Below are 24448 nucleotides of genomic sequence, written 5' to 3'. Positions count from 1 at the left end.
ATTTCACCTAATTTCAACAACAAAACTATTTTTGATTGTTTCCTTAAATGGTAAATGTCACATTCCTTGAAATTGTATTGTTATTTTCTGCTGGAAACCGAATTTACGATTTTCACATACATACATACAAACGAAATATCTTTAATTTGCTTTTATTTGAAATGAAATTGTAGATTAACACATAACCCTAAGCACCGTCAATTATAAAAACACAAGTGGAACGTCCAACATTTTTAATGAAACGTCTGTGTAAACTCTCAGTCGTACAGTAGTGGTCCATCGATGAGAAGGTTTCTTCAGCCGTCATCTGTACAAATTTGAAGGTTTCGGACGTAGTGCGTATGAAACATCACGTTGTACGAACACCTTTCTAAATAAGGTGAGAGGAAACCCAATGAAAGTTACATTCTGCAGGGAAGCTCTCCAAACAGCGAGATGTGTATGTGTAGCAGGTAGGAGAACAGGGGAGTACTGGAACTTGAAAAGCACAATTTCCTTGCAATGTGCTCCTGTGAATGGAGGTGTTAGTCCCGCTGGTTGATCGCACGGCAAGGATTCTCTTTCACACACGGATTAAACCTCCCGCAGCAAAGGAGCATCGATGAAAGGAATGAGATTAGCTTTTTATTGAGGGGCATTTGCTTCCCAAAAAGGAGATTAAATTTAATTTATTGTCTCTGCGTTAGAAAAATGCAAAAGAGATTACCTGGCCCAGTTTAAAGGCACCCGCGTTTCACCAACTACTTCACGAAACGAGGAAAAGATACATCGCAAATGCATTTGCGTTTTGTGTTTTTAACGCCATTTGGTTTTCGAGGAAAAGAAACGCACCACATTGGGTTGAACAACTAATTATTTGTGCGTAAAGTAACCCAAACGTATTTGAATACATTGATATTGATATTATGACATTATCACGATCATTACATTTCATCAAACAGCTGCGTGGATTCAGTTGGACCTTGAAGGCCACACGCGTGCAGCTATTGCGCATATTATAGTCCACTCTTCAGAAGATTGTCATCTCGAGGCTGTGTTTATGGAACGATGGGCGGTGTGTCAAATGGCAGCGTGGGATCGCTCACACCCACGCGCCAGACCTCGCAGGCTCGTGCGCACCAGAAGTTTAAAGTGTCAATTCACACCGACGGTGTAAAAACAAACCGCTCTCAAGCGTCTCACGGGAACTTCCTTGTTACGGGTGCCACCATTGGGGTAATTCGTAGTGCGTATGAAACATCACGTTGTACGAACACCTTTCTAAATAAAGTGAGAGGAAACGCAGAGAAAATCCACACAGGTATGGGGAGAACATGAAAACTGCAACGTGAGGCGGACGTGTTCACCAGGCATCCATTGTTCCACCGTTGATAACAACATACGCTAATATAGTAAATCGTGCTTCTGGATTGTCGAACGTATTCCCAACACGATGACCAGGAAGACCAATGACGTGTAGTAACTGGGATTATTAACCCAAACCCCTGTTTAATATTATTATTAATTATGGTGTGTTCTTTGCATATTTATCATATACAAAAGGTGACAGTTCACCAAACACATTTTAATATTCCGATCACAAATTTCAGTTTTTTTATGCCTCGGTTAACAACCGAAAATTTGTTTTGGACCAAACCAAGCACAACTGATTGCACCACTTGACTCCCCTCCGCTACCTCATACTCCACTTCCATGCGTTGTGTTTCAGAATTTAGCATCAACCTCATGTAGCGGTCCATTGTGACCAGCCGGTTTGTATAGTTCAATTACGGAAAACAGACATACATTACATTGATTATATCGGGAAATGTTGGTTTTCGACCAAATCGGCTTTCGAACAGATTTCTGGAATGGTTTATGATCGAAAACCAAGGTTTGACTGTATCACAGAGACAACGGAACTACTGTAAATACAAAAAGTAGTTTCTAAATTCATAGTTTTTTTTCCTGCCAAAAAAAAAACTATTTGTCCCAATGTTAAAAACATTCTGTCTTGCTCTTTTAGATTTCTTCGAGGCAGAGGAGTTGTTACCATATTTCGCTCGCCAAAATAAGACAAGTAGTGACCCGTGTCTTTTTTTGTCTTGTCATACTACATGTTGATAAACATAGAACAGGTGTTCGTTTGTTTTCATCTTGGAAGCTGGTTTCCTCCACCCTGCCCATCATTGTACACTGAATATCACTATGCATTTGAAGGATTTAGAAGAGATGCAGATGCAATACATGCCCATCCTATCATCAAACCATATTAAAATGTATATGTGCGTTGGTAATGTGTCTAATTATCACCTGACAAGTTATTAATAAAAGCTTTTGAAACTGTTTCATGAATAAGAAAATGTTTATTATTAGTTACAAACAGAGGGGGCTCAATGCTTGGGTTGCATTTAAACAACAGAGATGCGGATGAGTTTCAAATTTATCTTCTGAGCTGTTAGGATATGATTATGTCTCTGTGAAGTATGCATGTGCATATTGACTCAAAATTCTTCACTTGATCAGACTTTCCCGACAGCGAGGCCTTGCGCTTTCTGAAACTCCTGCTGTAAACTGGACAAAAGCTGTCGGTGCTGGTCGGACTTCTTCTCCAAGTCTTTCAGGAGCGTGTCGTACCGCTGACTGTAACAAGAGATGGAGAGATTAAAAAAAAACTATAACATAAGCAATACTTCAAGTCAATCCTCTATTGGACTGGAATCATCTTAAAACATTAGAACTTGAAGACCATCCTCATTTCGAGTCAATGAGTTTACATTTCATCAAAATGTGATTTGGACCAACTCTTGGATTTATGAATCAAACAGTGGACATTCTGAAACTTTCAAACACTGATTCTTCAGGAGTGGGTAAAAATACTGCCAATTGGTGGTGTGAAATCCTAAATAAAGCAGAGCAGATGCGTACAAAGAGAAAAAGTCAATTTGGAAGTGCTGGCCAAAGATTACTACTGGATTACAAACCAAGATACATATGATAGTTTTGTACTTTCTTTGCCTCAATAAAGTTTTGATTCCAGAGTGCATTGTGAAAACAGTGTCAAACATATTATGAGAATGACTCCCTAATGGGAGGAGTTAAGAGTCAATTTCTACTTCACCAACCATTTGAATTACAGTACATCAACTATTTACCTTATTACATTTTAATTATAAACGCCATGTGTACACTGAAATCCCAACGGGAATGTAGCTATACATGCAAAGGACACCCCCCTAAAGTTGTGTTAAGAGTTGGGGTTGGGGAATTTACATGAAATATTTCGAAACCACAAGGTCACTGTGTGAGTAAAACTTTTGAAGAAAAAAAAGAAAAAACTTTTTCCCAATAGTTATTGAAATTATGTTTGTCTGCTTTCAACCTCCTGCCAAGATGCCTGCGAAACAGCTATTAAACTGTCTGAGAGGTAGGAAAATTCTTGTATTCCTGTATTTTATATACAGTATATCAAAATAAAAACTGAATCAGATAGAGTAGCACACATTTATCAGTCACCACTTCTTGCCCACAAATCAGCTCCAGATCACCAGTGACTCTCATGAGAACAAGCATTACAGAAAATGGATGGACAACAGCGGCTATACAAAATAAAAATAAACATGGGTGGACCAGAAATACATAACACAGTGACTCACATTTCTCCATTGATGTATTCCAGTCTTTTTGTCACCGTCGCTTTTGCCTCGTCAGAGTCTTGTTTCACCAGAACAGGGCCAATCAATTTGTACACCGTATTTGCACTGTCTAATATATCCAGTTCCTAAAAATAAAATATACAGCCATGTTATTGCGCCGAATCATCATAAATCACATGTGATGTGCGATATGGCAAATGTACCTCTTTTACGATATTGTTCTCTGCTAGCTGCGTCTCCAGCTTCTGTCGTGCTGACATGCTCTTGCTAACATCTAAGTAGCACATGTAATCGGTAGTCAGACAATTAACTTAGCACTTCAGTAATCGTAAACATAAATGTACAAAACCTAGACTGCGTCGAATACGCTACTCCCCCATATATGGAAACTTCGCAAATTGCCATAGCCCAAGACCTTGTTTCACCACATCAAGCACGTACCTTTTTGCATCTGAGTATATTTTTCTAACTCGGTGTTCAACTTCTTTTGAATGGCCTCCGCCATGTTGGCCTTTGTTTAAATAACGACAAATTGTTATTATATAGAGTTATTATTTTCTGTTATGCCTGTTCTCATGAATGTGTACCTGAGGACCGGAAAAAGTGATGGCTCGTGTCGGATATTCGTCGTCTTCTTTGGTAGTTATTAGTGCTTGGCAATCATTTATTAAGTACGGTACCGCCATCTACTGCCCTGGAGTGGAGATCTGGAGCTGATGCAAACACATTAAGATTTGACCTTGAAAAACCAGTCATTGTTGGACATCGTAGTTTTTTTTTTACTAATTGCTAGAGCAAAAGGTAACATAAAAAACACCCCTCAGCAAAATATTTCTCTTTGATCAACGCGTATCAATGTGTAGTAAATGTCCAGCTCCTCGAGTGGTCGACGATAGAATCATTTCCTAAGTACACCAGTGTCACTTTAAATTTCAATGCTTTTGCATTTGATCTTGAAAGATTGATTTTAAACATTTCTGAGGTTGAAATTGCACGATATATTCAAATTGAACCAAGTGCGGTTTTGTTATAATTTGACCACCGGACGGCGCAGTGTTCATGCTGAAACTGTGCGTCACGATACATTGTGTCCACGTGGATGGGATGTTTTGCCTTTGTCGACATTTTACGACACGTCCCACTTTACGGCACTGCACAAGGTTTTCCTGTCAAAAATGGCATCGTCGTTTTGGAAAGGTGTCGTCGGCGTTGGACTTTTTGCCTTAGCACACGCAGCTTTCTCAGCAGCACAGCGTGAGTTTTTATATATGTGGAGTGGATTTACGGGTGTCGGTACAGTTGTCTCTTGGGAGAGGGGCTCGGATAGCATTGATGCATTTAGTCGCTTGCGAGGCCTTGTGCGGCGACGTCTCGCTTGCAAGATGCTAACTTAGCTCACGCAGGAAAAATATCATTGGATCTGAACTATCGTGCGCAATTCACCTTAACCGACGCAATCTTTCCAAATGACACACACGCAGTTGTTTCTTAAATGCCTCGATATTTCGCTGACTTGGTTTCACTTCATACTCTTCTCCCACAGATCGATCTTACATGCGACTAACGGAGAAGGAAAACGAAACTCTGCCAATCGACGTGAGTCTCGTTCATTTCTCCCACTTTTAAAATTTTTGTTGCACAACAGGAGATGTTTTAAGACAGCGCCCTTTTGTTCGAGTTGCAGATTGTGCTCCAGACATTACTGTCATTCATCATGACCTGCTATGGCATTGTCCATATCGCCGGCGAGTTTAAAGACATGGACGCCTCATCAGAGCTCAAGAACAAGTAGGTTGCATCCACACAAAAAAATAGCTAGCTTCTGCCTAAAGCACTCGCTGTCCATAAAGACTCTTTACAGTTGAACACTGTCGGCATGACAAAAATCTCCCAATGTTTTGGCGCAAATAATTCTGTTTTCTGAAAATACAATGTTCCCATTTTTTGATGATTAACTTTTTTTTCTAAATTACAACCCATTAACATATGTGCAAGATTTAATAATACTACTAATAATAGTACTTTTTTTTCTAAGCGCCTTTCAAAACTCTCAAGGACACTTTACAGTCGCGTGTAAGAACTTTTTTTCTGCGCGTGAGCAATGGCGTCCATGGCGTCAGGGTTCACTCAACCCGGAAGTAACACAAACTCATGCCACTAATGCGAGTGTGTATATAAACAGACAAGACATCCTAATTTATATAGCGCTTTGACAACAAGGAGAGGATGGAAGCCTCTTTTTCACCAATGAATCAGAGACGTCATGGTGGAATGTGCATGTCTGCTACAAGCTAAGTTTTGAAAGCAAACACAGTTTGGTTCGTCAATATTCTGTTCTTAAATTTTCCTCAAGTAAGTATTCAAACTAATTCTGCACAGAACAAAGTTGGCACACCATCTGATATAAAATAAAAATTGTATAGTATTCCTAAAACCAGTTTTGTAATTTTAGTCAGGCTATTTCAGTCTAGTTTTAGTTAATAACAACTGCTGACACTTGAGTCTAGTTTGACTCTGAAAGATAATTACAGGACAAAGCAAAAGCAAATAAAAACTAAATTTAAAAGCATGTTCTCGCTCATCCCCCAGACTTATTTAAGCCATCATGATTATTGCTTGCATAGGTTTCCAAATAAGAGATGTGCTTGCCTCAAGCTGCTAATTCGCCCCCCCTAGTCGATGTTTGCCATCAAACTGACATGGTCAATTCAACTTCATCACATTATATTCAAAAAGTTTCAACAAACCATATAATTGCATCTAACAAAAGTCTACTAGATTCACGCTAACACATAGTCACAGAAACTATTGTTTGTTAGGTGATCTGGGCAGTTGGCAAAATGTTGCCATCAGTCCATAATTGTTTCCCCCCGTAACTGTAGGTCAGCCTGTCGTGTTATTTTCACTGCGCTTCCATCGTTGCTTCCGTAAGTTTCAAAAATGTCATACATCCTCCATCAGATGAAAAATCCAAAGTGATGCAATTGCTAAATGCAATAACTTCACTTATCTCACAGTGTCTGTCCGAGGACTGGACATCAAAGTCGCACGTTTCAGAAGCGTCATCAACAAAAATACGCACTATGCTTCAGATGCCACAATATTATGGGGACGTCTTCAATTTTAAAACATCAAAGATGTATTTCAGCTGCATTTATGGGGCTTCTGTACGATAGCCATAAATATAGTTGGTGTGTGTGTTTTGTGTGCGCGCATGCGTGCAAAAGTCTTCATTTAACTGCAGCTAAATGCCATGTTTTTCCTCGGACAGAACGTTTGACACGCTAAGGAATCATCCATCTTTTTACCTCTTCAACCACCGAGGACGAGTGCTGTTCCGCCCCGCAGAGGAAGAGCCATCCTCTCAGCAAGTCCTTCCAAATCCATTACGGCTCCGCAAGTTGGAGTATTTGCACTGAGACTGACCTTTTCTGTGCCTGTGAAATTACTCATGTTGGTTCGGATTTTTTTTTGTTCATTGTTGGTGTCGTTAAACAGAAGGGGCAGAGTCACGACTCACCATTCCCTATTGTTTTGTTTTTTTTTTTTTTTTTTTTTTTTTTTTTTTTTGGGGGGGGGGGGGGGGGTTGTGCATTTGTACATAAAGTATCAGTCATGCTGTACACACATGCACCTCTTTTCACTGAAGTAGTCACCTCCATCAGTGTGCCAAACCTTCAGTTGATTTGTGTATACAGTGTGAAAATGCTTTCGAGTCTTGCATACAGAGGTATCTTAGTCATTTGTGCCCCCCTCTCTCCATGACACGATTTGGGATATTTCTCTCCTTTGCACTGAATATTCATTGTAGGAAGGGTAAATAAAATAATGTTTCATTTTATCCATTTGTCATTCCCTTCGGTCAGGACAGCATTTAATTTTCACCTTTAGTTTTTAAGTTAAACTCCCTGAAGCAGAAGGTTCCTGTTAGATTTGGGTGATTGGTGATGGTGTGGTGGTGGGTCGGGAGGTGGAAGAGATATGATTGGTACACCCGTTTTCATTGACATTTTGTCCACATATAATTTAATAAAAGCAACAGAATTTTAATCTTGATGTTTGACTTTCAAGCGGTTTGCATTTAGACTTGACATTTCAAATGAATGCTTGGAGGAAAACAACAGATTTAGTTGTGGTGGATTAAAAAAGTTCTAAGATCGTCTTTTGCTTCTAACACTCTTACCTCTCGACATCTCTTGTTACCTTCTCTAAGATTTTCCTTCACTTGCTTGGAAGCTCCATTCTCATCCTTCTACCAGTTTAAGTGGCATCCAAATTGGCTGTCTGAAATGTGTCCAAATTCACAGTACCTGTATGTATGCCTTCGTCCCAAATCTTTTTTCTTTCATCCATGACCTCACTTCTGGTGTGACTCAACCACACGAGGTTTCCAAATTCTAGAAAGATAATTTTCGAGCTGGGACCTTCAATGCATTTGTGGACCGCATAAACCGCGGTGAATTTGGACACCTGGCACAGTCGCATTGCGCTAGAGGTGAGGTCACGCGAACTTCGCAGGACGCAGTCTGTGAATTTGGACACAGCCACCGACCGCCCTAAAAACATCTTCAATTTGGCGGTTCCACTCATTTCAAATCTTATTCGACCTGGTCACTCCTAAATGCAACAGCCCCTCCTGCTGGGGAGATTTGTCAGGCAGGCACGGGGTGTCCTTGGCTGGCTCAACCAGTCTTTCGGAGTGCTACTCAAACCACTTGCTGGCTTTCTGCCCTCAAGTACCTCACTGTTGAATTCATTACGCGCGTACACCTACATTCAACCATACATTTTGGACGCATTTGTAATAATACATTTTATTTCTAAGGGCCTTTCAAAACTCACAAGGACACTTTACTCCGGGTAAACAGCGGCAGCCATTCGCGCCAGCGTTCACTCAACCCGGAAGTAATACAAACCCACGCCACGTGTGTGTGTGTAAGTGTTTATCGATAACGCCTTCACAACAGCTGCAGCTGGAACAAAGGGTTTCACACAGTCAACACAAAGCAAAATAATAGGGCCCGTGACCCTCGTAAACAAAAAATGGATGGAATTATTTTCATGCTGACATTTCATACACTGTTTTATTGTTTACAGTTATTTATTGGTAACTTATTTAATGTATTTTTATGTACTAGAAAGACACACACACACACATGTGTGTGTGTGCGCGCGTGTATATATATATATATATATATATATATATATATATATATATATATATATATATATATATATATATATATATATATATATATATATATATATACGTATATATATACGTATATATATATATATTGAAACATTGATTCTTCTCAAGCAGTTGAAATACACACACAGGTAGACACACAATTTCAAAACCGTTTTAGAGCTGGTTTATTTGTTTTGTACAAAAATGCAATAAAACTATAAGTTTACAAAATTGACTTTCAAAATAGTCTTCCTCTGAAATGAACAAATTCACAAAAATAATCAGTCCATTTCTGAACGCGAAACAGTAGCATACATTGGTCATGAAAATGAAGGAGAGGTTGACACGTCATCACTGCAGAGGCCGCGCAGATGCACAAATTCCTTCAAATGATGCTGTCACAATGCTAGTCAGTGGAGACTCAGTCGTGAGGGAACAAGTGCTCACTCATAACTTGGCACGATTTTTAGAGACTTAATAACGGCGGGTGCGGTTTTTAGATCAATGGTTACGGTATGTTCAATTTCCGAGAAATCCGCGTAATCTCCCAGAGAGCGACACTGTATAACGTGTGCCTGTGTGCTCTCCATGGACACAGGCAGCTGTAAGAAATCATTTTGTGATGGTAAAGGAGGGGGTCTTCTCTGCATTCCATCACCGTACATCCTCTCAAACTGATACACTGTCACTTTCGAACATCTACATCCATCATATCCAATCACCCAAAATACTATTGAATGTCGTTCAACTCAAGCACGTCAATGTAGTGCTCAAATGGTCAAAGACATCCCCAGTTGGGGTGTTTGTAATCTGATGGTGTTTTTTATAAGACATTTGTGAGGTTTTGTCGTCATGTCAGGATGGTTGAGCTTCTCTGAACTACTAGTTGAGAAGAAGTGAACAGAAATAATTGAAAGTGAATTCATCTAATGAAAGCACAATCAGTCTGAAATTACTAAATCTTGTTTCACAATGTGGAATGAGGGAAACATATTTAGAAAGTGCAGTTTCTAGCAATGTGATGTTTGTAATTTCAATTGTCCACAAAAAAAAAAACTGCCTAAAAAGTTTTGCAAAAACAATGGTGTCAATTGCTAGGTTTTACAGATAAAAACTGCTCACCTGATTCGAGGAGTGCAATAGTACTTTTGCAACACAAGCACAATACCGGGCGGCCCGGTCGTCGAGTGGTTAGTCGGAGGGCCCCGAGGGTTTTCTCCAGGTCCTCCAGTTTCCTCCCACATTCCAAAAAAACATGCATGGCAGGCTGACAGAACACTCCAAATTGTCCCTTGGTGTGAGTGTGAGGGTGAATTGTTGTTTGTCTCTGTGTGCCCTGTGTCTGAAGACAGCTCGGATAGGTTCCAGTACCCCCGCAACCCTCGAGAGGATAAAGCGGTCAGGAAAATGAATGAGTGAATCAATGAAAGTACAATACTTGCTAAGGCAGAACTCACTAATAAATTTGAGTTCTGATATTATTGCTTATCAGACACATAAAACCAAACATTAAATAACACAAACCTTCATATGATATGGTCGAGGTTGTCTTACGATCTTGCTTACTGAACTGAACTGAATGTTTTCAGATGACTGTGTGCTGCCGAATAAGTGATTTTTAGAGGACACTTCACAGCTAAGAAGGACTGACCCAAATCTCGTTAAAAGCCAACAGAGTGAGTTAAAATCAGCCATCACAGAAAGTGTGCTGAAAATAAACCAAAAGACACGACCAAAATACAGTTGCAAGAGAACATTAGACAGCTATGTGTTGAGTCATTGTGCCCAAACGCTGCACAATAGATAATTATGGGTGGTGATGTGGTTTTTTACATTACATAAAACATTCCAATTGTGCAAATGCAATGTATTTGCATTGACCTGGATGCAGATATTGAAATGCAATGGGACAATAGTACCGATGTCAGCAGAACCTTCTCCTTTGGGCAGTGGGCACAGGACACCCTGAATCTTTTGCCAGCCAATTGTAGGACAGAAAGGGACAAATAACCATCCGCCGTCACCCTCTTACTTTGGACAATTAAGAAATTTTTTGAAATGTGGGACAAAACTGGCGAACCTACAGAAATTCCATGCAGACATGGAAAGAACATTCAAACACCACACAATGAGACTCATATATTGCTTTGACAACAAAGAATTGTGGATGCACTACCAGGAAGAGAGATGGGAAAAGAGCAGTCGTGGCTGTGGCAATGGGAGCTCAGGCATTACAGTACTGTTTTCAAAACAACAGTTTAAGCTTCAGAAGCACGTTTCAGACCAGCTGAACAAAGCTCTGCGCCACCATTTGAGGACGTTTTATGGCTTATTGTCTGTATGGCGGAGTGTTTGTCGACTGGATGATTGTGGATGTCATCTGTCAGTATGAAGAGGATTATATTCAGAAAGTCACTCAACTTATCCCCAATGAATCTGTCGTGCCGATAAGCCTCCCCTCGGTCGCCAACAGGACGTGACGTCACAGCACGCGGACCGTTCTCATAGAAGTGCTTTTGTCCTATGCTTGTCTTTTTTGGGCTCACACTGGTGTGTTGTCCATCGTGACACACAGCGCCGTTGACGTTGCTTAAGTACCAGGATCACTGGGAGGCTGTAATGGTGTCCCATGTTTTTCATCGAGCTCGAGGAGAGTCAGCTCTAACTGCTGGATCAGCATCCGCTTCTTGAACCTGGATGAGATTGTTCAGAGAGAGAGAGAAGATCGATGAAACTCCGACGGACTCATCAAAGGCGGCTTGATGCACGTACGGCGAAACGTTCAAAAGTTATCCAACGCCAGCTCGAGGTCCATGAAGCGATAGTAGTGAATAATAGTTAACAGTCTCCCAGACAACATCTAGCATTTCACTCGTAGTACAGGTTTACACACCATGAGGTCCCTGATCCACTGATGAAAAGGACGCTATGATCCTCTCCTCTTTCATCTAGAACGGCTTCATGCAACAAAGAGGGTGCCGAAAGTGCTTAAGATTGAGTGACTTTCTGTGTCTTTTGTGTTGTGTCACATTTGTTATTTAGTTTTTTGTTGTTGTTTTGACTTCAAGATGGCGCCACGAGAGTGGCTGCCTTTACAGCAGCTCTCTATTTTGTTTTTCTACTTCTTCCTTTCATCACTTTGCGGTTGTGAAATGTAAATTTCTCCACTGCAAGACTAATAAAGGCTAATCCAATCCAATCCAATCCAATCCAAATGTTCCTTTCGTAATTTTGATCAGCTATATCTGGTTTTCTCCACATATATTTGAATGTATATTCATCTTTTGAGCTAACAGTGCAAAAGTAGCAACGTTCTGCTCAACTATTTCTTACCTGGATGCCTCTTTGATGGCGTGCTGGATAAAGTAGCGCTGGACATTGACCGGCCCTTTGACCTGCTTCAGTAGTTCTAATATTGACTCCAAGTCTGGTGACGGGGACAAAAACAAGAATCAAAGTGGAGTCAAAACATCAAATAATGTCTGAAGTCACAGTGAGGTTCAGCTGAGGCCTTTCGGGAAGTGTGCCGCCTTATTTTGTCACAAAAGCTTAAAAAAAACGACAATGCGCTGTTTGTAACCTGCTCTATATGACAATCAATGACTCAAGTGGGATATGGTATTGTTGTATTGTGTTCAGGAGAACGGGTCTGTTTTTGCGAGACTTGACTGGGGCTTACTTCTGCCAGGTTTGCGGACCTCCTTGATGACCCGTGTCCGCAGTTCTGCATGGCTGCCATCTAGTGGCGGTATGAATATGGTCTCCAGCACCGCTGCCTCAGTAACTTCGCTACCTAAAGGGCTCTGTGGACTCAGTCTCTCACAGTTGTATCTCTCCTCGAGTGCCTGCTCCTCTTGACCGTCCTGGACCACCGGTGTCTCCTTGGTCGTGATAACCTCGTCCCCCTGATCCATTTTTTCGAGCATGGCTTTTCCCTCCAAGCTGGGCAAAGGTTGGGCTCCGATCACAGGGTCGTCCTCACTGGGCCAAATGTCCCCGGACTCAGGACCAAGAATGATATCACCGTTACTCTCCGTGACTACCCCGTTGCCATCCAGCCCTGGAGAGAATAGTCATACGATATTTATTTCTCTTTTAGAATGCATGAAGTCTATGATTACCTGATGGTAATCGACCATCATCTCGCTTTTTCATGTTTCTGGCGTGCCGGAACAACCATCAATTGTGGAAGTTCACAACTAAGTACATTTTTGGGTTATTTTCTCTCAACAAAAATGTGTCTGTAGGCAAGTCATTCTGAGTATTGTCTGATTGGGGAATGACAGTGTAGGTGATCTACAAAAGATTGCCCTTGGGCTGATTTCCACCATCAATGGCTTGGCCCTCAGGCCTCGTGCTGAGTGCGCAAGTGAATGCAAAACTTCAGCTCATCTTTTTGACGCGATCACCACTGAAGTCGTACCTTTGTGCTGTGGTCTGACTTTCAGGGGATTCGGTTGCCCTTGACCTCCCACTGGACTCTTTCCAATCAGAATGTGGTTGTTGTTGTTGTTGTTGACTGGTGGAGTCTGCGGTCGTCGTAGCAATGGTGACATGCTCCGCCTTCTCTTCAATGTGGCACCTGCATTTGCGTCATTGGAATTTGCCCTTTTCTTGTTTTGAGGGCCCAAGACAAACTCATCGGCCTCGTCAATCATCATTCCCTGAGAAAACACACGGGGCAAGAACTTGAACTGGCTGACAAGAATACAGAAAAGGAACATTGAGCTCAGGGATGAGTTCCCAGCGGACTTTTGGTTGAGACGTGGGGCACATCCTGGACTGGTCACCACCATCATTTCAGACAGTATGTGAATTTTGTCCATTTCTCTTATATTAATGCGTGAAACCTCAACATTTTTTGATTAGGAAATCCCTGAAACCCCGAAAGAAAAATATAGGTTGATAGAGTCAACGTATCCTCAGGGGTGTGGCTGACGTGCATCCAAAGCCAAGCTGACCCTGGGTGAGAGGCAGACTACAGCCTGGACCGGTCGCTGGCCGATTGCATGGTACCAAACAGCGTATACCTACGTTTTTTCCTACCTTCTTATCCTGCTTGAAAGGATTCCCGAAGGTGTGCAATCTTTTCGGTTGATCAGGGTCAATTTCTCTCAGGGGAGACGGCATCATCTTTAGGTACTCCTGGTAGTTTCCCATCTGAGCCACTGGAATACTATGCAGGTAATCTAACAAGCACAGTTAATTTGAATTCCTTAGATTCCGTTGGATTTGTGAAAATGTTATGTGGGAAACGGTTTTAAAAATAGGATATAACACACCTTCATCTTGACCTCTGATTAGTTTTTGTGAAGTCCGAAGTAAATTCGATCGCATTCGAGTGAGCTGATCCAGAAGATTCTGTCTGGGAATGTCGTAGGCGTTTCGATAAGCTTGAGGCTTTACATCCTGGCAAGCAGACACGTTTCATAAGTCCACACAAGTAAAACAAATATTTAGTACAGGTCCTCCACCTGCCTTGTTGAGCAGCGCGATTTGGAATCCAGAAAATTCCTTTAAATTGACGTCCACCATACGAAGTGGACCCTCCCCAGTGATTCCGTGTAGTAGCTGCTTAAAATCTCGCCGGTGGGCCAGAGACAATAAGTTGGAGTGGTTCTTCACCCGAATGCCAGTTCCCTGGGGTGCCTTCTTCCCCACAGAAACGATGAAGCGTTCAGATTCTATCTTTGCCTTGAAAAAAGACAAAAAAGCCCAATTGAAAATGTCTAGGTACAGAAAACAAATGTGATCTCATTGATTACACTGGTCTGGATGAAAAAAATAGATACATAAAAAAGCAAAAACTGTGTTTCCTCCATATTTGATCTGCAATCTATGTTTTAAATGTACTCACATCCACGGTTATGTGCTGAAACAAGACGTAAACCAGGCCTGAAATAAAAGTAGGGCTGCAACGTAAAAAAAATGCTTGAGCCATTTTTAAAAGTCAAACTAACTGCATGCAGTGGCGTTATGAGAAAATTGCTGCCTTTGTAGCATTTACCCTACAAGTAGTTTCGAATCAATTTCCGAGTATATTTCAAGTGCCTTTGCAAGTACGTCTGACCACATTTATGAGTACCTTCAAACATAGTTGTGAGTTAGTAGGTTTAGCTGTGAAGTTGCACTCCATGTAACACGATAACTATGTGTTAATCATACTTGATGTATTTATATAACTTGATTGTCCTTGTTTACACCCCCTCTTTCCCTTCTGTTTGAGAGTTGCTGACCAAATTTTCTCTTGGGGACTAAAAAGTTCAGTTGTCTAACAACATCGTACCTAGAAGTAATTCATCTTGTTTCAATTATTTATACAAAAAAATTCTGTTACGACTATTTATCCCCCAAAAAGTTGAAAGTTTTTAAAAATGGAGGTGGCCCAGCTTCATGATTCTTTTCGACCTTGATGGTGACACCCGAGTTAAAGTACTGGGGAACTTCAACAGTCTACCAACGGCCATCTGCAGCTTTCACACAACTGAAGGGAGGGTATGTTTACCTGCTGGCTGAGCTTTTTCAGATAAGAGATGACACTGAAACTCAGACCACAGTCAATGCTGTCTCCTATTAAATTTGGTGCCCCCATCATCCTCAAGGATTTTTTCAAAGGCTGTCAAAAGACATTAGAGAAAATTCAAGATGTCAGTTTTTGCAAGGACAGCAATGAAATGACACCTAAGTCGTGCAAGGACTGATAACGGCTTACCAAGAGGTAGTACGGAGGCATCGTCTTTAAGTACATCTCCAAGGCTTGTCGCCACTTGAGGTTTGGTTTTAATTTGTGGACTTTGAACAAGTCATCTGAGACCAAAACATAAAGAGTCACGAGCAGCCCAATTGACCTTCAGTTTCTCGTATACAGTTAAGAACGTTGCGGTGATGAAATATCGATATCTCTTTACTATGACAATGTTCTGGAGGAGAATATTGACTGCAAATGTTGTCTGAAAACATCTTAATGCCTCCTGCTTTACATGATTAAAACCAGCTGATAGAAAATGAGCCAGGACTTTGGGTATCATTCAAAAGTATGTCTCACCAAGGAGTGGAAGGAGCACTGGGTAGTTATAAGGCATGACAAAGAGGTTCACACAAGTGAGAGTGGTGCTGGCTTTAAGGTAACCAAAAGGTTGGCCCATGTCACTTTGCTTCCCGCTGCTGCTCACAAACACCTGAGGCAAGAAGGTGGGGGTGGTGGAACAAGAAGGTGAGGGTGGAGGAATTTCTTTCATGTGAAGCCAAGCACGGTTGTGTCAACGCATATTTGTGCAGCAGATCACAAGGCACATACGATCCTTTGATAGTGAACTTATTGTTTCGGAGCTTGATCTGAGTCTGACAGATGTGTGTGGATACCTACCTGCCAGCACATGTGTGGAGATTTCCTTTCCAAAATGTATTGGGTGAGAGGCGAGGGCTCCAGTTCGTATTTGTCAAATGGAAGCTTGTCTATCACCATTGGCTCACAGTCCACACAGGAGAAACGCACCACAGGGTGGGAAGTGCGAGGGGGCTGCAAGCGGGAAATTCAGTTTCAATCCTATTGTTTTTATGCTGAGGACAGGTGCAATACCAATATAAATTCGCAGGCCACAGCAATAGGTATGCCTGCACACAATAACATCCTACCCAGGTGCCGTAGAAAAGGCTGTGGATACAAAAATAGTATTGTTCAGCTTTGACTGATACATTTCAAGTACTAGCCATTTAAAAATCGATGTAACTTGGTGGTTGTAGTTCAGGGGTCGGGAACCTATGGCTCGCGAGCCATATATGGCTCTTTTGATGATTGCATATGGCTCGCCGATAAAACTAAATACATATTGTCGTTTTTTTCGCCGTTCATTTGCCGTTGGGGCTGCAGTTGGCGGAAAGCGCAATTTTGATTGGATGACACTGACCTAGAATGGCGGAAAGCGCAATTTTGATTGGATGACACTGACCTAGAATGGCCGAAAGCGCCATTTTGATTGGATGATAGTGGCCGTCATGTTGAAACAGGTAAACGAGCCGTGTGCTAGCTAGCTAGCAGTAACTTCGCCTCTGACCTGCAAATTGAATTTCATTCCGATCGTTTGGAGGGATTTTTTACCAATCACGAGGAACGGAAAACCATTCATGTTAACGGTGAGTACTATCACAAAGTTATTTTAAATAATACATTCTGATATTTTGTTGAAAAATGACCGCGCGTGTGTGTGCGCGCGCGTGCGTGTGGCTCTCACTGAAAAACATTTCTAAATATTTTACTTTTATGGCTCTCTTAGTCAAAAAGTTTCCCAACCCCTGGATTAAACTCTACAGACTACCCAACATTGTAGCCATTGAGAGTGGAACAAGAACATTTTAAATTAAACAGCTCACAATGAGACACCGGAGCTGCACGTATGATTTGACAAACAAGTTAATTTTCAACAGATGCAATATCAGCAGGCAAATTGCACATACCACAAAAGAAAAAAAAAGTGCAGCTACGGTTCTTTCCTCACCAGCGTAGGAGAGTTCTGGTCCGGCCAGAAAGACTCTGGTATTGGCCAATGCCCAACTGGCACCCCTGTTTTGGGGTTGGGGCGTACGTAGATGAGTTTGTGGCAACTGTGCCACAGCTGCGGATTGAAGGACGACACAGAGCGGCTTGACTCCACTGAGTTGTCTGCAAAATAAAAGAGACCATTGTTTGGTCCAACTGTTGCATGTTAATCAGTGGTTATGGATATTTTACATGGAATTTTCCTGCAACAACAGATCTTTTCATGCCATTAGTATTAAGGAAGAGGTTAGGGGGGGATCTCTATGCACAGTACTGCACAAGAATAATACGTTGCTATGTACTGTAGATGAGGTATAAACTTTTTTTTCTGTGACATAAAAATGTACAAGAAATCAAGGAGTGGAAGAGCTTTTAGTCAGGGTGAAGTGTGGATACGTAAGTAACTCACCTTCCCCTATAAGAGGCGGATCTGGCCCACTTTTTTCAAAATTAATGACAACACCACTTTGAACTTTTTGGACAAGAGACTCGAGACACTGGTTCAGCATTCTTTGTGTTCGCACGCAGTATGATCGTCCTGAGACCCAAAAAACAACAACAGAATGTGTGTTTCTAACATGTAGTGAATAGAAAAACACAACGTCAAAATAAAAAAAGTCTCAACCTCCTGTGACTTCACACATTTGGGTGATGGCGGACTCATCGGTGGGGACACTGCCAAGTTGCTCGTTCTCTGCAGTCGCTGCTCCAGGGAGACGAAGAACCAGCGCGAACAACCTCTGGTCCCAACGGAAGGGCTCTTTGGTTAGCTCGCTGCCTGCCAGGGGTGAGTTCAGCGGAAGGTGCAGCTACACAAGGGTAAAATGAAGCTTATTACATATGCACATTTTAGATCACATGCTGGCTTCGGTGGTGCAAAGTACACCACAGCGACGCATCAAAGCTGTTTTAGGGGGTATTTCTTTTAATTTAATTTTTTTTACCTCCTCTGGGACACCGGAGCTGTGTGTGAGTTTGTTGCCATCAGTGATTGTGATGATTACAGAAGGCTCAAGGAAGAAGGGGTTACGGCCCTAAGAAGGAAGTATACCAGAGTCATCAACAAATTTAGACAAAGTACTCAACTGTCCTTCCATTTTCAATTTGCTTATTTTCTTGAGGGTGACGTCAGGGAAGTTGGAGCATATCCAAGATGACACATGAGGCATTGTACACGCCCTCAAATGATCAACAGTCAAACACACAATGAGACAAACAACAATTACATTCACACCCAACTAGGATATGACCATTCGTGACATGGATTTGAACCCTAGTCCCCTGTGTACAAGTATGGATTAACAACTCAGCATTGTATCACCTATCTCTCAGCCTATATCATGTTGCTTGTAGACATCATGTCAATATCTGGAAAGTTGAAAATATGCAAGAAAGCTAACCTTTGCAGACTACAGCTTGCTGCCTGTGAGCAAAATGGCATGCCTGTGAACCATTTGAACCTGTTGACCTGAAATGCCTTCAGCAGGAATCCTTATGAAGAGCACCGTCAACGTCAATTGCAGTCACCATTTTTAAAAACAATTAATAAAATTTATGGGGATGGCTCAAGAAAGGTTCTGGCGAACATTTTCCACGTTTTCGCACAAATTAATTTCACAGAAATTGTTTACTATTACGTCATGATAGGGTTAAGAATTTATAACGACTTGAACAAACTTAAGTCTTAATTGCATAATGTGCAAAAGTGAAGAGGATTTCTCAACAAGGGGAGAGGAGAAGGAAAACGCATCAGATTATTTGATAATTTAATGGAATAGTCGATAAGATCATCAATTCTAAAAAGTATCCAATTTGACAGCCCTGCTACGCACAAAAGGAATCATTATCCCAACAGGAACCATGTTGTTGCGAGGGAGATTGTTGGAGCAATATCTACAAATATATGAGCATCAAGTAAACAATAAAATGCTTGTTGTGATAGGTGGCCACTTTTTGAGAAACAATTACTCCGTTCACAGTCCAGGAGCATCTGAATTACGTGCACGGAGGCCACCATGGCTGCACCGTAGAGGTCAGCCTTGTCTTAATGCAACGCAGACAGAATGCGTAAAGAGATTTTCACACTCCTGAACTGGTGTGACTACTTCAGCATTGTCGTCCACCCGGACTCCTGTCAGAGGAAGAGATGTGAGACAGGAGTGAAGAATATGAGGCCAGATGGAATGGATTAGTATGAGATTTCTTGTATGAATAAAGCCTATTTACAAGCTTTTACGCTCATCAAATCCTTCGCTCAAGCACCAGGCTAAATTCAAGTGGATATGAGAAAATGTTCTTCTCAAATTCAATTCATTTGTATAACAATATGATAGTCGTCCATGTTAAGCGCTTCGTTACAGCTGTTGTTAAAGCGCTATATGAATCAATTTGTATTGTATTTTATTGTACAAAGTGTAATGTTTGGAGAGAAAACTGTGTAATGGACATACTAGCCATGCACTGCAAAATCTAATAACTTCCAATACAACAGCTGCAAAATTAAAATGTTAAAAAGGTAATTATTAGAGTCCAGCGTTTCTCCAAGAAGTGTCATCTACCAAACAATTAACTTGATATTTCTTACACGTAAAATAAATGAAATCTTATAGGTGATGCTCCCTTAATGCAATAGGGAAGAAGAAAAAAAGAAGAAGAGTTGTTGCCACTAGACCACGTCAATTCCATTTAGTATGACATCTGACATCACCATGAGTCATGTGGAACCCCACATTACCACAACACACATTGCCTGTACGGCATACATGGCCTCTGTCGAGATTAAGTCCCTGGTGGAGTTTCAAGAAAAGGAATTGAATTTATTCCAAGTGAGGCAATCATAACCGAGTAGTGTTTAAGGACAGGGGTTGTAATCCAATTATATTATGTATACATGTTTTTATAAAATACATGAATCATTCTTATGTAACTAAGAGCATCGAAAATATACTGTGTTTAAACAAGTATCACTCAGTATGACGCAGTGCAGTTTTAACCCACTGCAACCAAAAGCCAAAATCCTCTGAATCCAGTTGATCACATCAGTGAAAAAAATAACCTGTGTGCGTTTCCCACTTTTATCAAGAAGCAACAAATAACACTGCAGAAGAGGACGGTGACATCACATATTGCACCTGGCCATAATTGTCGATGCCTGAGACAAGGCGGTTGAGATTAAGCAGGTCAAACGCTGTGCGGAGAGCGTGGCCTAATGTCGTCAGCCCAGACGCCTGCAGGTTCTTCAGTTCACACATGAAGGTGGCGTGGTTTTCCTTCCACCCTGCCTGAAATACAAATAGGACTGAGGGTTAGCACGGTTGAGCTGGAATAAACATAAACGCAGAGAAACGTGTGGAATTTATTAGGAAAGAAAAGTGCTAAACAGAACTTTTTTTCACAGAGTGGTATCCAAGCACTCAATAGTTTTCAAGACATGACAAAAAAGAGCATTAGATGAGACAATGTTTTCAAATCATACACATAAGACAGATCCCCACTGAAGCTCGGTCAGTGATTGCCAACCTTGACTGAGCCAAGGCACATACACAGTATGAAGTTTAAAAAATCAAATGGGGCACCACCAAACAAATAAATCAATTTAATCCTTTTTGCCACTGAATAGAAGATCAACAAAGATTCATTATTTGTGATTCATAAATAATGTTCTCGCCAATGAAATGAAATTTGATAAGTTCCCGCAGAACACAATTGGAGCTCTCACGACACACTAATGTGCCACAGCACAATCAGGGAATCACTAGTCCACGTTCCGACAAGAGTCCAAAAATACACCTCCTACTTCTGCCCCTCTCTGTGAATGATACATAGACACATCTAGTAATCCTACGGGAGAGGATGTGGGTGTGGAGCTACTCTTGGACTTTTTCTGTTGCGAGGTCAAGTACTTCAGTACTGCAGCTTCATGCTTAATCTAAGGATGACCTGCAAGCTTACTGTTTACTGCTTATATTGAAAAGGGAGGGGCAGGATGGATCTTGAAGTGCCAGTATCAACGTGTTTGCTTCGAGAAAAGTTTAGCAAGCGTCGATTAAGAGTGGAAAACCAGGATGTAGGTGGAATTCCATTGTGATCGCATGGTTGATATTTGGTCATTTGAACCACAACGACGAGCTACTGAGCCAGGCATACAGTACAGCGGTGACACCCTTGTGTAGGCCGGTAGATATATAAAGCCTTGCTTGCACTCAATAATTCAGACGACATAATATTTTTATTTTCTTTCCACCAAGCAGCGTCTCTCTCCGACGACATCACCAATGTATTGCCTGTGTCACGGCACAATTGGAGGAGTCCAGTGCAATAAAATCATGTCCTTCCATGACAATCATCCATACAGAAATCAGGCGCATACAACAGAAGGTAAGAGGACAGAAGAAAACAAGAGCAAGGATACATCTGTCTGTGCAAATGTCTCCTCTTTCAAAATAGATATCTGCAAAGAACCCATTATCTGTGGTGTGGCGACATGTAACATCACATGACCATTCAAAAAATACTGTTTGATGAGCTTCACAATGAGCTGATCGTTTGAATCAGGTGTGTTGAAAGAAAACATCTAAAATATGCGCCAGAGCACCCTTCAATGACTAGATTTTCGACAACCCCAGTGTAAAGAGATAGTTGAAAAAGACAGTCTCCAAAAATGAAGCACAGTACAGTATTTAATAATCATGGAGATACAACTTCATGTCTTTGAGGGAAGAACAATGTATGGACTACATTATTTCAAAAAGAAATAAAGGAAGTGAGAAGTGGGCCACTACAACCAAGTGGAGACTCTGGGGAGAATATTTACAGACACATATGGTAACTTGCGTAGAGGAAGTCGAGCAACTGAAATCCAGGGAAGTACCATTCAATGAAAAGGAATATCGTCAAGATTGGAACAATGTCATAATGAGACTGCTGTGGTGCTGTATGGTGCTTTTCTTGGGCAGTTTTTGATCAGTATTTGTTGGCCTGGTTGAGATCGAGAAAAGTCTACATTGACACACTCAACAACAACAAACATGGTGGTGTCTGAAGTCATGAGAAAAGTCTCATCTCATCTCATTTTCTGTACCGCTTATTCCTCATTAGGGTCGCAGGGGTTGCTGGAGCCTATCTCAGCTGTCTTCGGGCACGAGGCGGGGGACACCCTGAATTGGTTGCCAGCCAATCGCAGGGCACACAAAGACATACAACAGTCACTCTCACACTCACACCTAGGGACAATTTGCCTGCCATGCATGTTTTTGGAGTGTGGGAGGAAACCGGAGGACCCGGAGAAAACCCACGCGGGTCCGGGGATAACATGCAAGCTCCACACAGGGAGGCCGGACCGGGACGCGAACCGGCGACCTCTGCACTGTGAAGCCGGTGTGCTAACCACTCGACTACCGGGCCACCCCCATGAGAAAAGTATCCATTGCAATTTCCAGGATAACAATGTGCACAATTCCTCCCTTATAGCATTTATATGCAGTACTCGAGCTTTGGTGATGAAAACAAATTCCACAGCTGAACTTGGCATTCTTCAAGAGGCATAGACCCATGTAATTAAGATAAATTTCTAATTGGATGTTACATTATATCCAGTAATCAAATAAAACATACCGTGATCAAAGTTTGTGCTGAAAAGACATCCAATGTTCTATTTCTCAATGTTCAGGTGTTAATATACACTCAACTGCATTGGAATGCTCTTTTAACATGCATTAATCTAGTGCCCTTTTGTTTTAAACCTCTTTCAGTTGTTGCCACACACAGACAGGATGTAAATTCATCTTGGTGCCAGGGTCAGGTGCCAGGTTATAAAACATGTCAAACAAATGACATATTGAGTGACTCTGTAATACCTCTTGTGTGTCAGAGGTTGCATTAATATTTGTCCATGATCCGGCCTTTTCTTTATTTGTCTTGTTTTTTTCAGGAAACATCCAGTGTAAATGGCAGACGCTTAGGGAGACATACATATCAACTCAATATGTCAACACTGATGCATCCCTCGGAATATCCATCACGCAAGAATGCGTGAGAAAGATGACGGTAAGATGACGGTGATGAAGGGGCGGGTGTGATTGTGTACTGAAACACGGTGCTTGCAGTATCGGTATGAAAAATAATCATCATATTGTTCCATCGTACTCAAGTCCAGTGAAGGCGGTTTATCAACTTTCAGTCCATGTTTGCCCAATGGTTATATGCCAATAAGGCAAGGGGCAGGATTATTGATGACTGACGACTTCGTTTGCCAATGAGGACAGTGCAATGTGAGGCGAACGTGACGTCACGGCCGATAATAAATTTCTACGCCTCCATCTCAACGCCCGAGAGTTTTTGCTACACAAAAGCAAAATGTCCGCTGGATGTAAGGCTGGATTTGAGGCTGCGATGCTCTACTTCTGCGGATAGCGCGAACAAATACATTGACGCTGTTTTGTCATTGGATGGCCACCGAATGCTGGCAACGCACCAGACGGATAATAAAATTCCACGAATCGAAAAACAAGATGGGCTGGCAAATGTATCAATTTTATCAGTTGCTAATTACCTTGACTCCGTATGGTGGATCATCGAATGTAACTAGCATGTACCTGTCGCCTCTACTAGCCGGGTCTCGGGCACGCAGCTGTCAAAGAAAAGGAAAACCAAAACAACATATATTAATTTCGACCGATTTCGCCCAAGGAAGCCGACGCTTGCCAAATGTGCACACTCGCTGAGGGGAAAAAGGTCGGGGTAAAAGCGTTCGTTACCTTCATAAAGACCTCAACCGCGCCTTTAGCAATGTCCAGATACGTCGTACCCAAATAAGTGCGCTGATTCATAGAGGCGGACGTGTCTAACAGAAAAACTAAAATCGGCATTTTAAATGTAAAGCTGCGGTTGTATGCTTTTTTTTTTTTCACTAACTGTTATCCACATATGACCTATAGTACGGCCAAGCGGGTCACACGTGCGTATATATTTGTTATAATAAGCCCCCCCTCCAGAAGAGGGCCGCTACCTCTGCCCTCCCTCTGTCCGCCTTCCCAGTGTTCTGGCTCGGCTTGCGCAGTTCAACTTCTGTTCCCAACCAAAAGGAAC

General features: G+C 41.7%; 3 protein-coding genes across 3 annotated transcripts; 1 reads left to right on the top strand and 2 right to left on the bottom strand.

Moving 5' to 3' along the window:
- Positions 1 to 2325: 2325 nt before the first annotated feature.
- On the bottom strand, positions 2326 to 4296 carry pfdn6 (prefoldin subunit 6). The gene is made up of 5 exons (XM_089017285.1): positions 4223 to 4296; positions 4077 to 4146; positions 3839 to 3909; positions 3636 to 3760; positions 2326 to 2622 (listed from the first exon to the last, which is right to left on the bottom strand). Exons 2-5 carry the CDS (start codon positions 4138 to 4140, stop codon positions 2502 to 2504), a joined length of 381 nt encoding a protein of 126 aa, XP_088873411.1. The 5' UTR covers positions 4141 to 4146; positions 4223 to 4296; the 3' UTR covers positions 2326 to 2501.
- Positions 4297 to 4739: 443 nt separating this feature from the next.
- Positions 4740 to 7193, top strand: mmgt1 (membrane magnesium transporter 1). Its single transcript, XM_089017235.1, has 4 exons — positions 4740 to 4889; positions 5179 to 5231; positions 5320 to 5423; positions 6907 to 7193. The coding sequence occupies exons 1-4, from the start codon at positions 4811 to 4813 to the stop codon at positions 7052 to 7054; spliced, it is 384 nt and encodes a 127-aa protein (XP_088873361.1). The 5' UTR covers positions 4740 to 4810; the 3' UTR covers positions 7055 to 7193.
- Positions 7194 to 8995: 1802 nt separating this feature from the next.
- ints6l (integrator complex subunit 6 like) lies at positions 8996 to 24429 on the bottom strand. The gene is made up of 18 exons (XM_088989537.1): positions 24118 to 24429; positions 23913 to 23990; positions 20494 to 20643; positions 18307 to 18396; positions 17988 to 18171; positions 17772 to 17900; positions 17322 to 17485; positions 16193 to 16345; positions 15872 to 16004; positions 15539 to 15633; positions 15332 to 15442; positions 14305 to 14520; positions 14109 to 14235; positions 13873 to 14015; positions 13250 to 13490; positions 12506 to 12886; positions 12160 to 12253; positions 8996 to 11519 (listed from the first exon to the last, which is right to left on the bottom strand). The coding sequence occupies exons 1-18, from the start codon at positions 24226 to 24228 to the stop codon at positions 11417 to 11419; spliced, it is 2703 nt and encodes a 900-aa protein (XP_088845663.1). The 5' UTR covers positions 24229 to 24429; the 3' UTR covers positions 8996 to 11416.
- Between the last annotated feature and the right edge of the window lie 19 nt (positions 24430 to 24448).

This window comes from Hippocampus bargibanti, linkage group LG02, assembly GCF_051943395.1.
Source record: "Hippocampus bargibanti isolate YZ-2025 linkage group LG02, ASM5194339v1, whole genome shotgun sequence".
In the NCBI taxonomy this organism is placed as follows: domain Eukaryota; kingdom Metazoa; phylum Chordata; class Actinopteri; order Syngnathiformes; family Syngnathidae; genus Hippocampus; species Hippocampus bargibanti.
Note: the sequence above shows the minus strand (reverse complement) of the source record. Positions and strands in the feature narration are given on the sequence as shown.

Excerpts from the sequence above, each read along its gene's own strand:
- pfdn6 (XM_089017285.1), bottom strand. The coding sequence starts at position 4,140 with ATGGCGGAGGCCATTCAAAAGAAGTTGAACACCGAGTTAGAAAAATAT. Across the intron at positions 3,910-4,076 it reads ATATACTCAGATGCAAAAAG|ATGTTAGCAAGAGCATGTCA; the intron begins GTACGTGCTTGA and ends TGTGCTACTTAG. Across the intron at positions 3,761-3,838 it reads AGAACAATATCGTAAAAGAG|GAACTGGATATATTAGACAG; the intron begins GTACATTTGCCA and ends TTTTATTTTTAG.
- mmgt1 (XM_089017235.1), top strand. The coding sequence starts at position 4,811 with ATGGCATCGTCGTTTTGGAAAGGTGTCGTCGGCGTTGGACTTTTTGCC. Across the intron at positions 4,890-5,178 it reads AGCTTTCTCAGCAGCACAGC|ATCGATCTTACATGCGACTA; the intron begins GTGAGTTTTTAT and ends CTTCTCCCACAG. Across the intron at positions 5,232-5,319 it reads ACGAAACTCTGCCAATCGAC|ATTGTGCTCCAGACATTACT; the intron begins GTGAGTCTCGTT and ends TTCGAGTTGCAG.
- ints6l (XM_088989537.1), bottom strand. The coding sequence starts at position 24,228 with ATGCCGATTTTAGTTTTTCTGTTAGACACGTCCGCCTCTATGAATCAG. Across the intron at positions 18,172-18,306 it reads GCTCCGGTGTCCCAGAGGAG|CTGCACCTTCCGCTGAACTC; the intron begins GTAAAAAAAATT and ends ACCCTTGTGTAG. Across the intron at positions 14,016-14,108 it reads AATCAGAGGTCAAGATGAAG|ATTACCTGCATAGTATTCCA; the intron begins GTGTGTTATATC and ends TGTGCTTGTTAG.